A 22,529-nucleotide genomic window follows, 5' to 3' on the forward strand; every position below is an offset into this window, starting at 1 on the left:
CTTCAATCACTGGGGCTATCTGGAGAGTCACAACTTAGGAAAGTGACCCCCATTGGATCACAGGGGAATATAATCTTTTTTTGAGCATGGAATACTACATTTTCTCTCCTTACACAAAAGCGTATGCTCGAATGTAATATGATTGACACATGACATATAAAAATCTAATTCACTGAAACTCATGAGTCTTCCTATTTACTTTCCCAATTATTCTATTTTATTCAAATTTTTTTGAGGTCCTCCTTACCTCACTACTTATTCACTTGTTGATAGATCCCTAAGCAAACTAGACTTTTTTTCCCCTTCTCTCCTCTAATTCCTCTAATTTCACTATCCCACTCCAAACCCAGCAGTTTTATCTGCAAGGAACAAGCCACCTTTGGGAGAATCATGAAACTGTCACCAAACTGTTGCACTTCATTTTGGTTTGACTCATTTCAGTGAACTTCAATCAATATTCCTCCTGCTAACTTTTGAAAGCCCTGTTGTCAGAAAAATTATTTCTTTTATATGACATAACTCATTCTTTCTTAACTGATCAGTGGAAGGCTGAAAATAAATTGTACCCAAAATATGGGCAGATGTTTATCAGAAATTTTCAAGGTCTGTTCATCTAAATACATATCGAAAAAATCAGGCAAATGCACATACGGAATCCATACATCTACTTACAAGTAAGTATAAAATAATCAATCTGCACAACAGCACAAATACTGAATTGATCAGTAATGACAATTTTTTTTTTTTTGTTAACATTAAAAGTGACCTACTTGAACCTGTGTCAGACCTTCCATCATACAGTTGTCCCCTTGGGCTACTATAGCCATTAAAAGTTACTTGGTGTTAAAATTTGGTACACAAAGTCTTAATTTTAGATTATTTCTCTCTCTTCAACAAATGTACACACATTCATACACACATACACTCAATTTACTGTTAGGGTGTTTCTAAAAGTTCATTGACTACAGACTTTGGAAGGACATATTAGATTTCTACAAACAGAACAGTCTGATTTGTGCTTCTTTATACTGCTAGAGTAACATGAAGCAGCTATACAGCATTACGGGTCCAGATGAGACTGCAAAAACAGCTTTATGGCTGCTTTTGTGATTTTTCCCAAAGGTAATTCCATAAGAATTTTTATTATGAGCTAAAATGCATACTAGAAAATGAAATCGTAGCAGAATGGCTTTAAATTATGGTATTATTTTCACATTATTACATGGAACATATTCAACTGCTTTGTAAATCTTCATGTTTCATATAGGTCTACGTGTAATCTGAATATATAAATCCCTACAAATTTCACTGAGTACCTCCCATGTCTCATTAATATCAAAGGTCAAAGAATTCTGGTCAAAAACTGCGTCAAACATGGAACAAATAATTTACGAAGTCAAGAGACCAAAGGTGACTACATTATTTCTACATCAGTGCACTATCATGGATGTTTTTTTTCCATTCAGTCATTCCGTCATTGCACATATTTAATCTTGTTCTATAATGTCACTTTAAGCAATGATTATTTATGTCTTTGCAAATATCATATTCTAACAGTAAAGCCTGCTATATTCTCAGCCCTGAAGTACATTAATGATTAGCCAATGCTTTTCTCTCCTCACCCATACTCAGCTGACCAAGTGTAGTTATTTTTCAGAAGCATACTTTGTCATACCGAATCTCTGTCATCTTAAAATGAATCATTTTATGTGGAGCTACATTTTAAAAGCAGCTTGAGCCTGAGGCAGTGGCAGAGTGCAGAGGGAAAATGCCTAGGCAGGGCATTCTATAGGAAGCTCCCAGTATCCATGCTCTGGGATACACAGTGGTTAGATGCAGGCTTTGCTACAGGTATCAAATGCATGTTACAAACCTTTCTTTGGAGTGTTTTTCCTCTATATACTGGGGGAAAATAGCTCCTTCCCTTTGAAAAGATATGAAATTTTGGCCAGCAATGGTTGTTATGACTGAATACTGAGTGCTTTCTGTGTGATCTTTCCTTCATCTTCTGATTTCCTTTGTTGATAAAGGATCTATTTATGTTAGTATTCTGTAATAGTCAGATGGAGTGTTGGTCACATTTCAACATGCAGTACATCCTGATAAAACCTAGTACTCTGTTTTCCTTCTCTGAGTGCTAATTCAAATATATTTTACTCCAGTTCCTTCTCAAATGTGTTTGTACTCAACACAGGTTTTCATAATGTACTTGAACAATGATAGTAAAATGGTCCTGAGAAAGGGAGATCTGATCTAGTCTGGAGGGAAAAGGTTAAAACCCAGACAACTTTGGATGAATGATGTGCTTAAGATGAATACTCAAGATCTCTTAAAGAAAGTTCAAATGATGCTCAAAAGTAACTATGCCTTTGCAAAGATGAACACAAGGAGAAGCTTCCCTAGCTGCTTGTCATTTCTGGTGTGTAAGATCATAGCAAACCTAACACTACTGTGTACCTTGATGCCATGAGTTGGAACTTGGATCTCAGCATCCGTGAACAGAATTTTTTGAGGCAGTTGATACTGGCTTACTCAGAAGAAAGTAGTTCCCTTAATCCTACAAGTGTCTCTGGAGAAGAAAAAAAGACAAGAAGGAAGTGTACATGTGTACGTTTCACCATGTGAAAACTGAACAGCTTACTGATAGCAGATCCTAATCAGGTGTTACAAGCAGCTGCTGAGAGAAGGCAAGGCGACGTGTGGTATATTCTTTCTGTTTATTGTGGAGTTATGCTATATTGCATCCCATTTGGCTGAGAGAGGAGAGGGAGCACCACAGGAGAGTCTGCTGGAAGCTGGACTTGCAGCACAGCCACCAGTGCATGGGTAGGACATCCAAATTTGGATAATTCTTACCAGCCGCATGTTGACAAGGAGAAAACTCCATTACTTTTTCAGGTTCTTTCTCTTAGAAAAGTACAAAGCAACAGAGAATTTGTCAGCATTATGTCTTTCCCCATATCATTCATTTTCTAAGGGGGAGACTCATACTGTATTCGAGATGATAATTTAAACTTTACTGGTTTTGCTAAGCCATAAGGGTAACTAACAACGTGTTAACACAGATGACTGCAGACAGACCTAACCTTATCCTCTCTGTGCTTTTAAGTACTCGAGCTACAAAAGAGGCCACATTTTAGCATGTTAGTGTGACAGAGCAAATCAACTCAAACGCAGTAACATGAGTTCTGGAGTGCAGGTGGCTTCTGCCCATCCAAATTAGATTAGAAAGAAAAAAAAAACCTAAAAAACCTCTTTCTGTACCTACACAGAACAAATATATCCTAAGAGAGAAAACTACCTGTTTAAAGAAAATATACCCCTTAGACAATTTCCAAATTCTAGCCAAAGCAAGTAATTACTCTATTTACACTCAAGGCAGACTTTACAGCCAAATATGATTATTGATAACTGTAATTGAGCTGCTCTTTGCTTTGCATCAAGCAAGAGAAGCTAAAGATCAAATATTCCTACACAGCCTTGATGGCCTATTGAGTTGAAAGACATGTAGGGACCAGAGGGGCCTACTAGGCAAAAAAAATTGAGTTTATGGGACATTCGTATATGACACATGAAATTTACATCTGAATATGCATTTGGAAACATAATAATAACACGTTCTGGAAACTGTTAGAAATTAATGGAAGGAAAAGGGGAGGAATAGCAGGGTCTAGAATAAATTGCAACACTGGTTGATTATATTCACAAACAAAAGAAAAACACTTCTGTATGAGGTGTTATAATTCCAAACATAATCAATGCACAATGAAGGAAGAGGCACAAAGTTTGTCCTATTAAAGATTTGGATTTATGCAGTCCCCTGATGTTTACAAAGTTGCTCACACATATTTACATAATGTCTTCATACAGCTACCACTTGAGAGATATTCTGGACACACAAATGCAAAGTGTATCCTTCATTTTGCCAGTTTCTCCCCTCCAAGGTCCTGGTGGATGAATTCCCTCTAAGCCTGGTGCTGCTATTTTACTGCTCTGGTCCTTTGCTTCAGTTCTGATTGCCTTCCTCTGCTCCCCTTCCAGCCGAGTAACAAAACAAAAGCTTTGGAATGAAGCCACCCAGCAGCAAAAGTTTCAGGCAAGGAAGCTGGAGGGAAGATATTGATCAGTGTCAAACCACTTTCAAAGTAATGGAAGGAGAAGGAAAGGAGAGTTTCATTCTTTTCCTAGTAAAAGTGGTATTGATTCAATTCTGTCCTTATAACTGAAATAGCTCGCTGGCTTCAGTGAAGCCAACTTTCTCCTCATTCTGGTCTCTCTTTCCTGCTTATTGGAAAGTGGAGGATGGATGAAGTAGAACATAGTCCCTAGTCTGGGACACAGGATCAAACCAGGTCCCCTGTCCTGACAAATGTTGAACGCTGTAAGAAAAATAAGCAGATTGCCTGGATTCTCCTACTTTCCCATGGAGGAGTGAGGGCAAGTCAAGCTCTTCTCCACCATAACTCCTTCGCTGTGTAAAGTAAAGGAGGGTGGTTGTCCATCATAGCACACTGGGTGACCAATCTTTTTGCCTGTTCAACTGAAAGTCAATTTTTGCACGAGAGATGACTGCACATGGCAAAAAAGCTGTACTGGGTAGAATGCTTCCAGTAGCTGTGTTAAAGAGGAAATTTTTCTCTAAGTCTACTATTATTTTAAAAAATAATACTGAAAGCGCCTGGAATACAAGATGTAGGGTATTTTATGTCTAATTATAAATGACTATAAAAATAAACAATGAACAAGCTGTTGCGTTTTCACAGTACAAACAGATTAAGGAGTAGTGAAGCTGAAGCTACCTCTACACTTCGGTGGACAGAGAGGATGAGTGAACTGGAAGGATGGAAACACTCCAATTAGTCAGTCCATGATGCTTTTGTGGATCACAGTAGTTCTGCTCCCATTTCTGCTCTTGACTCTTGATTTGGGCTTAGAGAAGTCACTCTGATGGGTAGAATTTGCTGTAATGCATCGTAACAACCTCACTAAAATCAGTGGAGTTGTAAGAAGTTTGCAACTAAGGATTTGTCATTTACCCGTTTTCTCTGTCCTATATTGGCAAACAACAGGACAAGCATGCTGCCCTATCTTTCAGTGATATTTTCAAAAGAAGTCAATATATGATTATGATGATTCTACGATATCAGGGATGTTAAGACAAGCATGTTAAAGCATCAGAAAGCCTAACTACTGGAACAGGTTTGTTTCAGCATATGGCTCATGCCCTGTCTCCATGGGGTAGATGGGGAGACCTCATTGGTCATTTTGGTTTCAGGATTAACACTTGTCATTCAAATATGGTCCTCCTTACATCAACAGAAAACCTGTCCTTGCATTCAGTAGGAGAACAGCAGACCATTAGTTCTGAATACGCTATAAAATATCCCTTAATCATTTGGGGCAGAATTCTGTTTAATAGAAAAGGCAGTACCCAAACACGGAAGAGTTAAATAGCACAGATCAGCCATAGGGGCACAGGAAATCCCCTGAATCACTGGAGCTATTCACACCGCGGATGTTATGAACGTATCTACTATGTTTAATCTTTTTACATTTAGAGATCAGTTTTATGTTGCTAGGTACTTTTGAGTGAAAATATTACATTATCATGTGAGGAAATACCATGGCACTAATGGGTGCATTAAAACAAAATATTACACTTCAATTGATGCATCATCTTGAACTTATTATTTATATTAAAATCAGTATAATTTCTACCAGGGGGATTTTTTTAAAAAAGTGATTTAATACAGTTGAAATTACATGAAACATTTTCCCACAGACTTAATGGCAGTATCACACTGTGAGAAATCAAGAAAGGGATGTAGCTGTACACCTGCTAAAAAACCAAAATTGCATTTTAATCCTTTTTTCCTATATGTTACCATACGTTATAAAGTTGAAGCTAACACATATCTAGTAAGAAGATTTTTTAGGTTTTAAAAACGTTACACATCTAGAGCATAAAAAAAACCCAAAAAGTGAGTACTGTTATGAAAAAAAGTCACTGATTTGTTTAAAATTCAAAAAGTAATTTTACAGTTCCAGAACGAATGCATTATATAGTAACACAGCAAATATTATACATTCTCACCACAGATGGTTTTAAGGATGATTTATTTCAATAGTTCAGTAACTATAAAAGTGCTGTGTTAAAGATTTCACATTTTATCAGCTGAACAATTTTACGAGGTGATGATGTGAATCTACATCCATCAGAGATCCTATTCCATGATAAAAAGTTAACGTTTCAGAAAACTGGAGTGCTGTCCTTGGCTGTGTGATTCTGACTGAAAGCAGAAAGGATTGGTTTGTGTTCACGTGCACAAATATACTGACAAAAGCAGTATTTTTTGAGCAAGGACTTCAGGGAGTTAAAAGCTTTTGTTTGCTACAGCAGTCCATACAAGACATTTTGTTAAAAAGTTGAAAAGTTGACAGCAAAAGTTCTCATTTATAACTGAACTGAAATGGCCTATTTCTATAAAATGTGAAATAAACTTCACTTTGTATAGAAATAAAAATCCTGTTAAAACTAATTTGAAGCCCTGTTTGAGAGTAGATGAAATGATATGACCCATATAGTAGACAGCAGACAGGAATCTGAGCAAGCAAACAGGAATTTTAAAACATATATTAATTATATATATTTAAAATACCCACATTTAATGTTGGCATCTATGCACTTTTTTGAAAGGTGTCAAGCAGACTTGATCCTAGAGCTTATCCTGTAAGTAAGCGTGTTTTGCATTTATCTCTGAAACGGATTTTTAACACATAAATATTGATACAGAACAAAACTCTAATTGCATCATAAATCAGAAGAGCAAAGTGTGTTATAAATGAGAACTGAACTAAGATCCACTTAATCTATCAAGTTTTATAGCACTGAACAGCTTTCAAAGGCAACTGACAGGTGTTATGTTCACTATTTTCAGTCTTTCTAATAAACATCGACCCACAGACACTTGGAAATTCACAGCAAAATACAAATCCTGTGCTAGCATCTACTTCTGTTTTACAATAACAAAGTAAAACCAGGGGAAGCAAACCAGGATTTTTAGTCTGAATGTTATGTTCACTTTTCAAGCCTTTTCATTTCACAGCTTTTATACCTGATGCTCTCTAAGTCTATTTTAGCAGATCAGACACCACACCTACAAACAGCACAAACCACTTTACCTTCTGAAAAATCAATCAGTCCCAGCAAATGAAGCAGCTTCAGAGATGCAAATATAATCACAACAATACCCACTGTTTGCAGTCCCTCTGACTCCCACTCGAGAGTCAACATTCTTCCAGCAGGCAAATCATTCCAGTCTTCACACCGGTTTGCAATCAGAGGGAAATTAGAGGATTTTACCAAGAGTTTGCTTTGAAGAAAGTTGCAGTGGTGTAAAGCAGTGCAGTACTGAGCTGTGGCAATTCACCAGCCTCTCTAGCCGAGACAAAATATTAGATAAAGCCCCGCATCTCATGCTTCCCTAAGCATTTGATTTCATCAGTAGCGAGTCCTCTGAGAAGGCTGAGGTGGACCACGAACCCCTGGGTATGACATTGTATCCGGCAAGCAGCGTTACTTCAGGGCTGCTGGAGGAACATCTGTGTCGGAGCTGGAGACTTGGCTGTGTCAGTGCCAAGAAGAAACACTCCCTGGAAACTTGCACTCGGGAGCAGGCTGCTATCAGCTCTCTGCACTCCAGCGCTCCCAGACCCAGGCTTTGCCACTCTCCCCGAGCCTCGCAGCCCTTCCCCAGCTCCTCTTAGCACAATTCTTGCCAAGTTTGACAAATGACGGTTTGCTAAAGACAGACAAGACATCTGTTTTCACCTGTGCTAAATGCTGCACGTCAGAAAACTACTGCCCTCTGCATTAGAAAGAATAATGTTCAGAGAAACACTGTCCCTTCCTCCTCTTAAGCATCACCAGAATCTAATTAGAATCTTCAGTGGAAATGAGAATGGAAATTAAAAAAATCCATATCAGCATGATCCGTGCCCCCAGCTAGCAAAATACAGTGCTGTCAAGGAGACATGCACGGCCCAAACCCCTGCTCCGTAGCCAGGAAGAATGTACTCTTTATTGATTGAGAAACAAAACAGTGTTTTTCTGTCTAAGGATGTGAACCTAGAAGTGTTGAACCCCAAACTCTGTTATATACAAATGGGAATTAGGTGTTTTCCGCAGCTCCTGGGAAGATTTTGCCCAGGCTGTGCATCAGGGGAAAAAGAACAGAGGCTTATGATCCCAGCTGGTTTATTGGATAGTCTGTATAATACTAATTGTCCTTTGTTTATTTATGTGATTACCAAGAGAATACCCAGTGTGAAGAATAGAGTCTGAAGAGTATTTATTCAGCGCGCGCATAAATATTATAAGGTTAGACCTAAATGCTTATTCTTGTGCCCATCTTAATAATTAAACTAAAATCTGTCCACTGGTATGCAAGGCACTAGAATAACATGAAAAGAGGTCTCAGAAAAAATACTTTTAGACACCCTTATACAAAAGAAACACATATGATCTAGCAATAAAACCAATCTCATAAATTATATCTGATATTGACCGCTCATCTTAGGTTGCTTAACTCTTTCCATTAGAAACAACTTTTACTAACTTTCAAGAAGCTCAGAAACTTTTATTCTTGTTCAGAAAGCCATAATAATTTTAAATCAGCATAATAACAAATTATAACATTAACATTTTATTGTTTATGGAATACCAGGTGGAGAAAGAAAAACGTAATCTCCAACTTACTATCAGCTTTTTTCCTTTTTTCTTTGAAGGCCATCTGTATTGAATTACAATAACTAATCAGAGAGATTTTTCCATACAGGCAGGACTCTAGAATCTGCATATTTTTGTTAATTTGAAAAATCACACGTGTATTTCATTTAATTTTAGGTTATATCTAGGCAATATATAAGCAACAATATTCTTTGATTTTGCTCTTCTGGGTATTTAATACTAGAACGTCAAGAGTTCTTTATTATTTATATATGCTCTCAATCTGAATGTCAGTTCCTTTCCCTATTAACCTATAGAGCTAAAACAGTGCCTAAAAGGAAAGCCCAATAAAAATAAATCAAAACAAATACACTATCCCACATCTGCACCTTCCAAATATGTCAATACCTTTGCTTTATATTGTAAAATAATTATTCGATATATTTTCATGCTAAGTTCTATTCCTTTTAAAAGAAAATTAACATTTTATTTCCTCTTTTCAGTTTCTAGTTATTCCATACCATTGTCTCCTTTTAAGGCTCTGACATATTCATCTTAACTGACTCTCATCTCTGATGTCTACTTTCTCCTTGATTTTATTCCTATTTATTTTTTTCTTTTTTCTCAAATTTTTCTTCTTTTTCTCAAATGATGAAGCATGGCCAAACGTTCACAATATTTCAAGGCTTAATGTGATCCCACTTTGATCCATATTGTTTTACAGGCATTACAGAAAAAATAAAGCTAATATAATGCAAACAATCATACCATAACAGTGAAAGCGGCCTTATTTATTGTTACTAAACGGTATCAGGGAAACTATTACAATGGAGAAATCTGTCAGTCTAAATTCTCCCTCCCTGCAGTACGTCCAGGCTATGTTGTGTTCTTGAGTTGTGCGCTCCTGGGATCAGAGTCCCTTCTACTCCACTACTGAATGTGCCAACACACATGCAGAAAGCCACCCAGCGAGAAGTGGTGTCAGCCATAACCAGCCTTTTGTTTTCTGCTTTCACACAAGAAGAGACCTGGATCCCTTCTAAAAAATGAAAGGGTCAGAGATCATTAATTTGATGAGTTTAAGGGGCCAATTCTACCTGCGCAGCAGAAGAGTTACAGAAGAATTTTTAAAGAAAAAAACCCAACAAACCTGAGAACATCCAGTTGAATTAATGTAACTGATTACTGACCTCAAAGATTACCTCCTTAAAAAAAGAAATAGACTTTTCCTGTTGTCTTTCATGATAGTTCTCTAAATTGGGGGAACCACATACAAACTTTTCGAATCTCTAAGTCTTAGCACTTAAAAATAAAACAGTAAGGGTAAGAAACTATGTGTAAAGGAAAAAGAAGTGATGTATGAAATATTTTCTTTAATACACCATGCAACCGATTCAAACAACAGTGTTGCCTACAAAGGTGAATTCTTCTGGAAATGGTTCAATCAAAAAAATCCCATTCCTCAAAGCATTTGAAAATGAAATCAATCTTGTACAAGGAGATAAAATTCAGTTATGTATATAGGGCACCTGAATTCATAGCCAAGTGTAATTTCTTTCACTTCGTATTTTGTTCAATTATTTCAAAATAAATATTTCCGTAACACGTCCTTATGGAGACCCTGTATTAACACTACAAAAAAATTTTAGATGCTCTTCAAAGAAAAGAAATTTTTCATCAATGCCACCCCCAGGATACAAAAGAAAACACCATCCTTTACATGAATCAGTGAAACTAGGGGCTGACAACTTGTATTATCCAAGCATTGCTTTGGCTTGTTGACTTTCCCTAATTCCTGCTTTCATTTTTGACATTGCAACGCATCTGGTAGTGATTTAATAATATATTTAAGTTTGCATAAACTTTCTTATGATTCTCCAATAGGTTGCATGAAGGGGAAAAAAAAAAAAAAGTGCTAACATTGCTAGGAAGCTATCCCATCTAAACAGTGCATCTTGCACTGGCTGTAAATTCCTCTCCACAAAGATTTGAAGTGGAACCTTTATTGTTTGCTGGACACTCAGGCACTAACACCCTGTGGGTTTACTGAAACGTTAATTATGGGAAAGCATAACAATGTTAGGACTGATCTCCAGTACAGAGCACTCCTGAATTAGCAACAAACATGCACACAAAAATACACCAAGTAAGGAGGGAATATGTTGCAGCGTAAGGCTGCGGCAGGTGCTGATGCATGGCAAGGCATGGCATTCCTCAAAGGATGGAGTGCAGGAGTTCATGGCTATGGACCTTCTCCTGCCAATTCCTTCCCCCAGTGATTAGTTGTACAAGCATAAAAAGAAGCCCAAGTTTTTCTCTCCTAAGTAAGCAGACAAGAGAAACCTTGTTGAAGTGCTGTAGGAGATATATCTTATCTCTGGAAGCACAAATCAGAATTAAGTTCTGAACAGAGTAGATCTGGGGTCTCTGAGAACAAACCCATTCTGGAGTCCTTACATTTTTTCCACAAACAATCCCAAGGAATTACTGGCTACTCTAACCATTGTAAATAGAATAATTTATGGATGGAATGTAATTATTATAAAAAGCCACCTTAAATATGACAGTGTATTTTGTACTAGATAATTTTTAGATCCGATTGCTCTATGCTTATAGAATACCTACAATTTTCTCCTACTTTCTGGAAAAAGAAAAAAATACTCTGAAATATTATTTATAAAGCTTAGATAAGGGAAATTGAATTTTAATGATTTCAAAGTTGACTCAAAGCAGAGAAGATCTTTCAAAACAAAAAACATTCCACCTAATTTAACATATCACAAGAAGTAGCAAACGCTTGAGAGTAACGTGTAGGATGTTATGAATTGAACAATTAAGGAATAAACCATTTTGAAATCCTAAAAATAGCTAAATAATAATTCTGTGACTAGCGTATTAGGGTATAAAATTTCCCTATAATTTTATATGATGACACAGTTCTTAAAAAATTATCTGGTATTGTCATACTTCTTTTATATACATTGGTAAACTACTTTAATTCCAGTACACTCTTAGTTTTTAACTATAACCTGTCACTGTAATTAGCACAGTAAAATGAAGCATGTATTTCTCTTTTAATTGCTGTAAGTTTCATAAAGAATTCTTGGTTCACTTATTTTATTTCTGTGTTTACAAGAAGGTTTTACTGTGATTTATAAACTCTTCCTCTTTTCAATTTCTCCTGATTTTTGTATGAGAGTAGAGAAATATGAATGCCTACCTGATCCCCAAATACATTAGAGTGTTTTATGTCTTTCCACTATATTTTTTTTTAATATCTGCTTGTAAAAAGTATCAGTCTTCCCAGGCTTTTCTCAAAAGAAATCTCTTCATACTTATAGTGATTTTCATTTGTCTTCTGTGCAGACGTTCTGGATTTGCTGTTGTTTAATGTAGAATGGGGCTGATCAAAATGGGATAGTTTTCAAGGCAAGAATGCATTATTATTCTTTAATAGACTTGATTTATACTGTTTTCCTAAGTGAGTAAATCTGTTCAGTGTTGTAACTAATTTATTGGGGGGGAGAGGGGAGAAGGGGTAGTCTTAATTGGCTAGCAGTAATAGTTCATTAGACTCTATTTGATAATTTCCCCCAATGTAGCTGAAAAGGGAAACTGCTGATGAGTTAGAAATAGAAACAAAATTTGGAAGTATTAATTAGCTGCCCTTCTTTCTGTACTCTCTTTTTTTTCCAGAGGGAAACGTCAGTCAGCCAGAAGAGAAAGAAATTGTCAAATAAACACAGAAAGGGCACCTACATACAGGTCATACGAACCCCTAAGCTTCAGCTTCTTGTTCATGCCAGATCTGATCTTATTAGGAAAGTTACCTGGTGGATAACAAACTTAATGCTCCTATTAGTTAGCCAGTGAGAAATCTGTTCACAGGCAATACTAGTTTTCTACACAGAAAAGTTTTTATCTTAGATCTGCAGAATAAAACTATGTCCTGCTAGAAAGCATTTAGAGAACGCGGTGAAGCTATTAACGTACACATATCCTTTCAAGAATTATTCTCGGGGTAAAAGAATTCATATTTTACAATGCAACACTTCCTGCATAGGCTGCTACAGCCAATCACAGTATATCATGACATTTTCATAAAATGCTTAGAAAAATTAGACTAATGTATGGAATCACTTTGTTCGTCTCATCAGTGCTTCAGCTACTGAAGAGCACCGTATTGCACTAGCAGATTACTTATCCAACAAAAATTGCAGAGAAATTTTTGCTAGTTAGAAGAGCTATGTAGAGTGTAATTACCCAAGATTAACTTTCTCAGGCTTCATATATCATCTTTAATATTTACACTAAGTGCCCTAGATCTTTAATGACTGCAAGTGAATATAGTCTGAGAAAGAAAAAATTCAACACCTGTACAGGCAAGATAAGATTCACTGGTTTGTAATCAAGGAAGAAAATACGATACCCAAGCTTCTGAAGGTTTGGTCTCATCCTCAGAAGTAAATTACACTAAAATAATATTGCAGCTATAGCTGTAAAAAGTTCATTTTCTCATTTTAGTAGTTTAGTTCTAGGCTATGGTATGGGATTTTATAACTTTTTTTCCTCTTCATTTTCACCTTCTGACTCTCACTTGCTCCTAAGAAGCTTTTGTTCTTGCTTTGATCTAAATCAAAGGACTGCTGCCATTACTGATGTGAAAACAAGAGCTGAAAAGAATCCCACAAGACAACCATTAACAACCCCCTCCATGACACAACAGCTACAGGTGGTTTCATTTTTCTATAAAATTAATTGATAAAGCATATTATACAATTATGCTTAAAATAGCTAGTGTGCAAGTGGATTGTAAATTAAACAGCATGGCCATGGGAGTAACAGTAGCATTTTAATTTATTAAGCTTTAGCAAAGCATTACAGAGAGCCTATCTCTTTCCTAAACAAGGTTAAATTACATTTAGTAATAGTAAGTAATCAAATTCTGGTTTGTTTTACTGCAAAGCCCACTGGCTTACTTGACAAATGAAATTATCTCAAAATTATGTGACTGTGTCTTCAGCCTACAGACCTGTTTTTTCTTTTTATATTAAATCATACTTATCTTGCAGCAGCAGGAATTGCCACTACTAAGTTTGTAAGCATAAATGTATATCTACACAGGAGAAGTGCAGTATAATGGAACCACCTACCAGGGGCCAGTCAAACCCAACAACTTTATAGGCTATAATACAGCTGTGTTATCTTAAAGGTCAGGCTGGGTTAACCTAACCAGCAGAGAATCATCAGTAAAAGGAAACTTGCCCCAAAAGAGCTTGCTGTAGATTTGCTCTAAAATTGAATGATTGTTGTTTCTCTGGCCATTGAACTACTTGACTGGGAGCGCAAAGAGTATTTTTAAGAAAGCTCAAGCCCAAGGCATGCCTCACCTGTACATCCTTAATTCGCATCCCTCTTTTTGAAGTATTATCTGAGTAAATCTTTGACCTACTTTCCTCTAACATTGCATGCAAGACATACTTTTCCTGTTTACAACAAAACATAATTTTTTTTCCTGCATGACCCTCCTCTTCTGCAGTCTTTCCACATTTGGCAAGAACTCAGTAATAGCAGTATCTGACCTGCTGATTTTCTTCTTTCACTACTATTTTTGTAGTTATACATTGAAGCAAGTGGACATCATTACCAACCGTTTTATTTATGCAAACAAGGAACTACTGGGAGGCCTACAGATCAAGCTGGTAGAAATGATGAGACAGAGTAGGAGCATTCAGACTCCATATTAAGCCATTTTCTGTTAGCCAAATTATGTAGCCACTTACACTTGCTCATACGTCTAGGAAGCTATCTTTTTATGGACTGTGCAGTTAGATGACCTCAGATGAGTTCCTAAAGAAAGGGACAGGTGTTTTCTACTGCGATGAATGAGAAAACAAATGAACTATGTATGCTAGTAATAAAAGCTAACATTCTAGTAACCAACAGGAATATTTACTATCCCAACCTCCAAACCAATCATCTATGTATTTAAAAACCTCAACCTACCCTGTGCAACACCTCTATTTCAAAACTAGAGTGTCCGTCTCCCTATCATTGAACAAATGGTTAGCAACTAAAGAAAGAAAATGTATTATCAAACATGATCATCAGAACATCACTACTGTGCAGCTCTTTTCTCGGGATGCACCTGTCTTTCTCTGATATAAAATAACCCATGTACCATAAATTTCTATCCTTGGCTTTTAGAAAGGTAAAGCACTGTATTTTTCCATAGCAACAGGAAAGTATTATAAATGAAGTCTGAAGTGGGGCTGACATATTTCTACATTTGATGTACTTGTTAAAACACGAGTGCATCTGTCCTATAAAGACGAGCTACAATAAATTAGCCCATATTACATGGCTGCAGCACATGCAAGAAACATAACTAAAAACATCCTCTAATCATGATCTTGTCCCTTAGGACTTGGACTATACTTAGACTATATATAACATATGCAATATTCAGAATGAGCCCATAGCAATTGCTTATATATTATTGTTTGATTTATTAAAAGCTTATGAAGCATATCGTTATTTATTTTTTTGTTTATGACTGACAAAAAAAGATCCCTCATCAGATGAGGCCACACCTGGATTACTGTACCCAGATCCCAGTACAAGGGAAACATGGACATACTGGACAGAGTCCAGAGAAGGGCCACAAAGATGTCTAAGGGACTGGAGCATCTCTCCAATGAGGAAAGGCTAAGAGAGCTGAGACTGTTTAGCCTGGAGAAGAGAAGGCTCAGGAGGGATCTCATCAATGCATACCAATACCTCAAAGGAGGGTGCAAAGAATGGAGCGAGACTCTTTTCTGTGGTGCCCAGTGACAGCACAAGCGGCAACAGGCACAAACTAGAACAGGAGGTTCTCTCTGAACATCAGGAAACACTTTTTTACTGTGAGGATGACTGAACGTTGGCATAGGTTGCCCAGAGAGGCTGTGGAGTCTCCATCCTTAGAGATATTCAAAAGCCATCTGGACACAGTGCTGGCCAACTAGCTCTAGGTGGTCCTGCTATAACAGGGCTGTGGGACCAGATGATCTCCAGAGGTCCCTCCCACCTCAACATTCTGTGATTCTGTCATTTGCATTCCTTCCAATAACATTTTAGAACTTCCTTTCCTGAGCAAAAACTTTTTCAGGTGTTTTTCTAGTTTTTCATTATACAATTTGATTCATTTTTCTAGGCAACGATTTTAGGGTTAAATCTAATCCCAAGTATACCTGAAAGGAAACCTTTTCAGGACCAGATGTCTTCTTGCTTCTGGACACTGAAGACTTTTTTTTTTTTTTCTTCAGCGTAGGGCCTGAAATTCACCCAGAGTGAATGTGTTTACTGCTGAGAAATGGCAGGAGTAGCAACAAAGGGAAATGAACAAGGATACAGGGATATAAATGCACATAATCCCCACAGTGAAAAGGACCTTTTTTTTTTTATTCTCTCTTTCTTTTTTCTTCCCCTCCATTCAGAGCTTTCACTCTATTGGGAATCTCAGAGGCTTCTAAAGCCTTCTAATTCCCCCATCAAAACTATAAGTTAGGCAGTGGACTAACAGTTCACATTTAAAGTTTTTGTGAGCCAGACTCCCATTCTTTCACAAAAGAGCCAGAGGGGGAAAAAAAAACAGGGAAGAGGTTGGAAGAAATAGCATAGCTTGATGTTTCTCCGCTCCTAATGCAGTTTTTTCTTGGCCCTATCCCAATATAGGAACTTACAGTGATATTTGAGGATCCATGCAACACAACGAAAAATTATCTGCTCCAGCAGTTTTGCTATTCTACCACTCTGGAAAGCAGCAGCAGCATAAAATCAAACCCTGAAGGGAGCAATGAGCTTACGATGCCTTGTTATCACTTAAGTAAGTACAAGGAAGGTTACAGCTCTTCCCTGAGGAAGCATTATAATGTCCAACTAACTGCAGCATCATGAGGTTCTTGTAGATCTTGGAATGCGGGAAGTAACAAAATACAGAAGCACACTATCTTGAACCTCCAACATATCTTTAGACACCATTTTTTATTCATAGGAATCAGGGAATACCAGGTTGGAAGGGACCTCAAGGATCATCTGGTCCAACCTTTCTTGGCAAAAGCACGGTCTAGACAAGATAGCCCAGCACTCTGCCCAGATGAATCTTAAAAGTGTCCAATGTTGGAGAATTCACGACTTCCCTGGGGAGATGAGTGCAACGGCTGATCTCATTGTGAAAAATTTTCATCTTATGTCCAATTGGAATCTCCCCAGGAGTAACTCGTACCCATTACCCCTCATCTTTTCCATGTGATTCCTTGTAAAAAGGGAGTCTCCATCTTCTTTGCAGCCACCTTCCACTGGAACATGGTGATAAGGTCTCTCCTAAGCCTTCTTTTCTCAAGGCTGAATAAACCCAGTTCTCTCAGCCTTTCCTCATATGGCAGGCTTCCCAATCCTTTGATCATCTTTGTGGCCCTTCTCTGGACCCTCTGCAGCCTCTCCACATCTTTTTTGCATAGCGGGGACCAAAACCGACTTCTTTATCTCTGCCGGTGATGCCCTTGTTGATGCAACCCAGCATCCTGTTGGCTTTCTTTGCCACAGCAGCACACTGTTCGCCCATATCGAGCTCGCTGTCCACCGGGACCCCCAGGTCCCTTTTGCCAGAGCTGCTCCCCAGCCAGGTAGATCCCAGTCTGTGCTGCAATCCTGGATTATGTTTTCCCAGATGCAAGACCTCACACTTGTGTTTTGCTATTGCAGGTATCGAATCTTTTCTTCTTTAGTAGCTTTGCAGGGTTTACCACAGCTTCTATACTATCCATGCTTACAGCTTAGATAAGCAGATATTCCATTATGCACAGCAGGTTTGTGAGTCATGAGAAGTTCATTTTCACGTGCTTCTTAACACGCACATGGCCATACCCAGTTCCATAAATGAGGCACCTGCATGTCTTCCTCACATTAAAACAACATAATTCAGAGCTGGCTGGATTTTTAAGCCATTTGAAAGCTATTTTCAGCCATTTTTAAGACAAAGAATATTTTTGCTGCCATTAATACTTCAGGAATAATTTCCCCCCAATAATCTTCTGTGCACCAGGCTATGAATTTTAATTTCTCTAATCTTCTCGGAAGCAATTTCCCTAGCTTCCCAATCATGCTGCTCTTTTCCGAACTCATTCTAATTAGGCAAAACAGTTATATGGAAAAAATTTAGAAACTAGTTTTTAGGTTGTGTTAAATTAGTCATGAGCAAGATTGTATGATGAGACAGACAGCCATAGTCTTAGAATTTCATTAACATCCCCCTCTCATAAAAATAATATTTAATAACATTTTTTCTTGTTTACTACTCAAAAGCAAATGAACTTCAGCACCCCTTTCCCCCCCCACCCCCCAATATTAGATGTCCATCTATGCCCTTAGTTTTCAGGAACTTGTATTTCAGTTGAGGTACCCCAAGTGTGTGCCAAGACTTCAGCCCATTCCCTCACTGCAACTGATGTTTGTTTTGGTAATGTTTATTTTCAAACTTATTCCTAGAGATCTGTCTTTGCTCGTAGTGACAGTAACACACGCTGTCTTTCACTGAAGCAACTCTGGGGTACACTGGAGAATAATTAGGCTGTTCCAAGACTGCCTGAACGGGTCTGACAGTTTGTTGCTCTGTCCTTAGCACAATGTCCCTTCTGCACTTGCTTTGGTGCTTGTCTGATACTGTGTGAGATTTCACAGATCGTTAAGCCAGACAAAAAATAATTTGACATAAACAAAAAACAGAAAGTGGAGCCTTTGTCCTCAAGATACATTGCACACAGTGCTCGTTTTATTTTGAGTACTGATCTCACGGTTGTAGGCCCAAGACTTGCAATCCTGTGCAGGCTCAGGAGAAGGACAACAGCCAGACTCTAATGACAAAAGAGCAGGCAAGCAAGGAAACGAATCCTGGGCGGGTTTTAACTGACATAGCCAGCACGAAGATATTGCAAGACAAAGTCAAAAGTTGTTGTCATACCATATGTATGCAAAGAAAAGCAGTAGCCAAGCAGCAACAACGTTCCTTACTGTGGGGGATACAAGGAGAAAACACAGCCCGTATGCTCACAGGCAGTAGCACAAAAGCACAGTTTAGTCCAGCTTTGTATTTTTAATGTGTTTTAAGATTAATCCTGAGTTACATTTCTTAACATAAGTATACAGGACATGTTTCTTGAACTAGTACCTCTGAAAGGTATTTCATAAATTTTCTTATTTGGATCCTGGCTGTAGAAAGAAGTTAAATTTATATCATATGGTGTTCAGCCAGCTGGTAAATTCTCTTGGCGAATTCAAGTCTAGTACATTTTTTCTTCCTGATGAATTACAGTTTCTAGCATACCAAAAGAGATATATACGATATCTGCTTTGAGCCGCAAGCTAACAGAGTCGCAAGCTAACAGAACGCAGTGGCTGTCTCTCTCCTTCACTGCCAGAAGGTTGTTTTCTTTCACTTTTAATTGTTTTGGGGGAAAGGGAATGCAACTGCAGTAAAGGTTAAGCAATACTTGCTGCCTTATTTGTTGAACTGAGGTTCCAATTTAGCAGAGTGAGGGAATTTCTGATCCCCAAAGAAGCTCCTTGGTGGTATTAATGAGTTAAGAACTATAAAGATTTTTAGTGCAGATAGAGAAAAAATGCAAAAATAATTAAACAGTTTGAACAAATGCAATAATTTCACCCCATCCCAAACCCCAGTACGTATTAGATTGCTTGCAAAAACATTCTCTATGGATCACTAAGTTTAAAAAAACATGTATCTATCAAGATTTTTCTTAAGGATTTAATTTCTTAAAAAATAAATAGGTCAAGATATTGTCTTTTCTCCAAGGCACTACTTAAACAGAGTGTTTCAGAAACACAAAAGTTAAGGAATAGTCCCAACAATCACAGCCTCTCTGGAACCTTCAATCTCCAGTGAAAACAAGATGAATATACTCTAGGCGTGGAAGAATGGTGTTCAGCTCACTTTTGCACTTCCAAACTTTCTGGTGCTTGAATCAGTATTTTGCAGAGTATGCCCTGTGCTAACAAGCAGTAAGGGTGAGTAGAAGTTCTCAGACTGTATTTGACAGGAGGGGCAATTTTAGCCCACTTGTGGGAAGAGGAAAAGGGTCGTGGGCACCCTCAGAGGACCACATCCAGATGCCAGACCCCAGCTGCAGCCCTATCCACAGTCTTGGTTCAATGATCTGTGCCATACAGCTTTCCCAAAGCAAAAGAAGAAAAATGCAGGTACCACCACGCACTACAGGGGATAATCCTCTAATGTTTTAGGGGTGTCTGCAGCATTTTGAAATACATCAAGAGCTGTTTTCCAAAGAATAAAGAGACTGAAGCTAGACACAAGTGTATCTGCACATTGCTCTATGAAGCAATTGGTGGCCAGTGACCCTAGTGATTTGGTACAGTGTACTCTTTTCAGTTCAAAAGTGACTCACACTTTGAATGAGAGTTTAGCTTTCACCTTAACGTTATTTTCATTTTGTGCTCTGAGCTATCAACTGCCCAGCAGTAAAATAAATGTTGAAAATCATTTTTCAGCCAGAATCATGACCTGATGTACCAAAGGGCACAAAAACAGCAGTAAGAGAATGATTAATACTAAGAAAAGCTTTTCAAGTTTATCTGTCGTGGGTTTTTTTAAAGGAGACTTTGCTTAGGAATTTCTTAGTTTAAATTTGGAATTAAACCCCTTAGAATTCAAATGACATTTCTGTGCAAGTGTTTGAATTTTAACATAGAGAAAAGTCAATCTTTAAACAGACACTGCTCCTATATGTAACTATTGCATGAAACTTCAGAAAACTCGAACACTGTCTATACCAACATACATCAACGTATATTAATCCCTATCCTATATAGTTCACTGGTAAAGTTGGTGATTTCTGTTAGAAGATATGGGATTTTAGTATTTTGAAGACTTTTTTAAAATCAGCCTTTTGCCCTTGGGCAAAATTACTAATACCCTTAAAATCATAACACTGTAATCTAGTATTAGAAGTTTAAAGTTGAAGGAAAGATTGCGTAGATTTTCGGTTTGCTTTTTCTTCAAGAAAAACAAGAAAAAGTAATATTTGTTAACAAACTGCTAAGTCTGTTAGACTCAAGACACAGAAAAAACCCAAACTATTAATGAATTGTAAATTTTTATTCACTTTCGACAGGGATGAACTAGATAACCTGTGTAGACCCTTTACATTTCTTTCCCTACTCCTGTACGTCAACCAAACCCCTCTAGTACATTCATATGCAATACTTAATTTCACCAGTGGAAGTACCTATTAGAGATGCAGACAGACAGTAGGTAAATATACATCTGACATCTAAAGCCTACTTTTAGAGAATCAGGAAGAGCATGTATTAAAAAAAATGCATCCGCCTATGCTAATGTACTTTTTAAAAACTTGTAAAATAAACTGACAAACAGACATAGGAGCACAGCAAACAGACAGACAGGAGACAAACGAGTTAGGAAAGCTAGAAAAAACAGGTCTCAAGGTGGACACATAAAAATTTGTGGAAGAAAAAAGGAGGTCCTTCTGATTTAAGGATGCACACGTCAGAGTGCCTCCCCCAGCCCAGGAGTTCAGCTGTCTGTGCTCAAGCCAGCTCCCTGGGGAGCCAGAGCTGCTTGAGGAGCTGCGACTGACAACGAAGCTGTTCGAGAAAGAGCTGGAAGAAATCACACTCTTTCTCTCAGGAGCTGCACTTAGATCGAAGACGTAGCTCCCTTCCAAAGCTACAATGCAGTTATACCCATAAGTAAAAAAAGATACATCTTCTGTATCAGCAAAGTTTGCACATGGACTACTGATAAATTTAATAGGAGAGTGAAGGCAAATATTTTCTATTTCACTATAACCTCTAATATACAAGTAAGTATGCCATGAACATTTGAGAAGAGAGATCTAAGCCTTATTAACCAACAGCTATACTTATAAGATGAACACAAAATACTTGTGCATCACTGGCAATCTGGTTGTACGCATTATAACAGACAGAAGATAATACATTTTTCATTTCTGGAACACTAGCCAATTGCAGAATAAATACCAAAGAAAATTTATATTGTTATTGCACTGAAATATCTCAGGAACTTAGGTCCGTAAAATATGATGCCACTTTTCATCCATGTGCCATCTTTTATCTGTCATTTTCATTTTCCCTGAGAACTAAGAGCAGCCTTTCTCACACAGCTGTAATCGTTCTAGCTGTGCCTCCAGCACTCTATAAAAGAGTGACTATCTACATCTGTTAAATCTCTTTATTTTTCCCCTCAAGTTGCAAACCAATTTATAATGAATAGCAAGTACCAATCTGCTTCTCAATTTAATGGAAGAGATATCTTCATTGTACTACTTCTTCCTTCCACTACCACTGTATTTTTATCTGTTAGCAGATCATGATCCCTCTAGTTAAAGGCTCTTTCTGCTAACAGATAAAAACACTTATTTTTCTAATTCTGTACATCAGACACACCAGGTACCACTGCTGACACATCAACAGTTCTGCTTGTGCTTTGTTTAATTCTGTGGTTCACTTCTGCTGCTTAGCAAAGACAAACTGGTTATGCTTTACAAAACTGGACTGGACTGAAGGAAAGGAAAAAGAAAAACAACAGAAGTGGGGCAGAAAACCAGATTATCTGGAGGATTAGCTCAAACCAAGGAAGACCATGCGCCTTTATCATATTTGGTGATCCTACTTTTATTTTTAAAAGGGTTGGTGGTGCTCACCCTTCTGGAATTACCAGGTATCACTGAAGAATACCCCTCCC

General features: G+C 37.6%; 1 protein-coding gene across 11 annotated transcripts in view; it reads right to left on the bottom strand.

Moving 5' to 3' along the window:
- The window catches only part of KCNIP4 (potassium voltage-gated channel interacting protein 4), a 452,377-nt gene that overhangs the window by 105,599 nt on the left and 324,249 nt on the right, over window positions 1–22,529 (bottom strand). Inside the window, exon 1 of one of the 11 annotated variants that reach the window (XM_074587702.1) lies at window positions 7,183–8,131. The exons of the other annotated variants lie outside the window; for them this stretch is intronic. Within the exon in view, the coding sequence (XP_074443803.1) occupies window positions 7,183–7,294 (112 nt within the window). The 5' untranslated portion in view covers window positions 7,295–8,131. Of the gene's footprint in view, window positions 1–7,182; window positions 8,132–22,529 lie in introns of those variants that run through there. 11 annotated transcript variants of the gene reach the window in all.

This window comes from Larus michahellis, chromosome 5 (genome assembly GCF_964199755.1).
Source record: "Larus michahellis chromosome 5, bLarMic1.1, whole genome shotgun sequence".
Lineage (NCBI taxonomy): Eukaryota > Metazoa > Chordata > Aves > Charadriiformes > Laridae > Larus > Larus michahellis.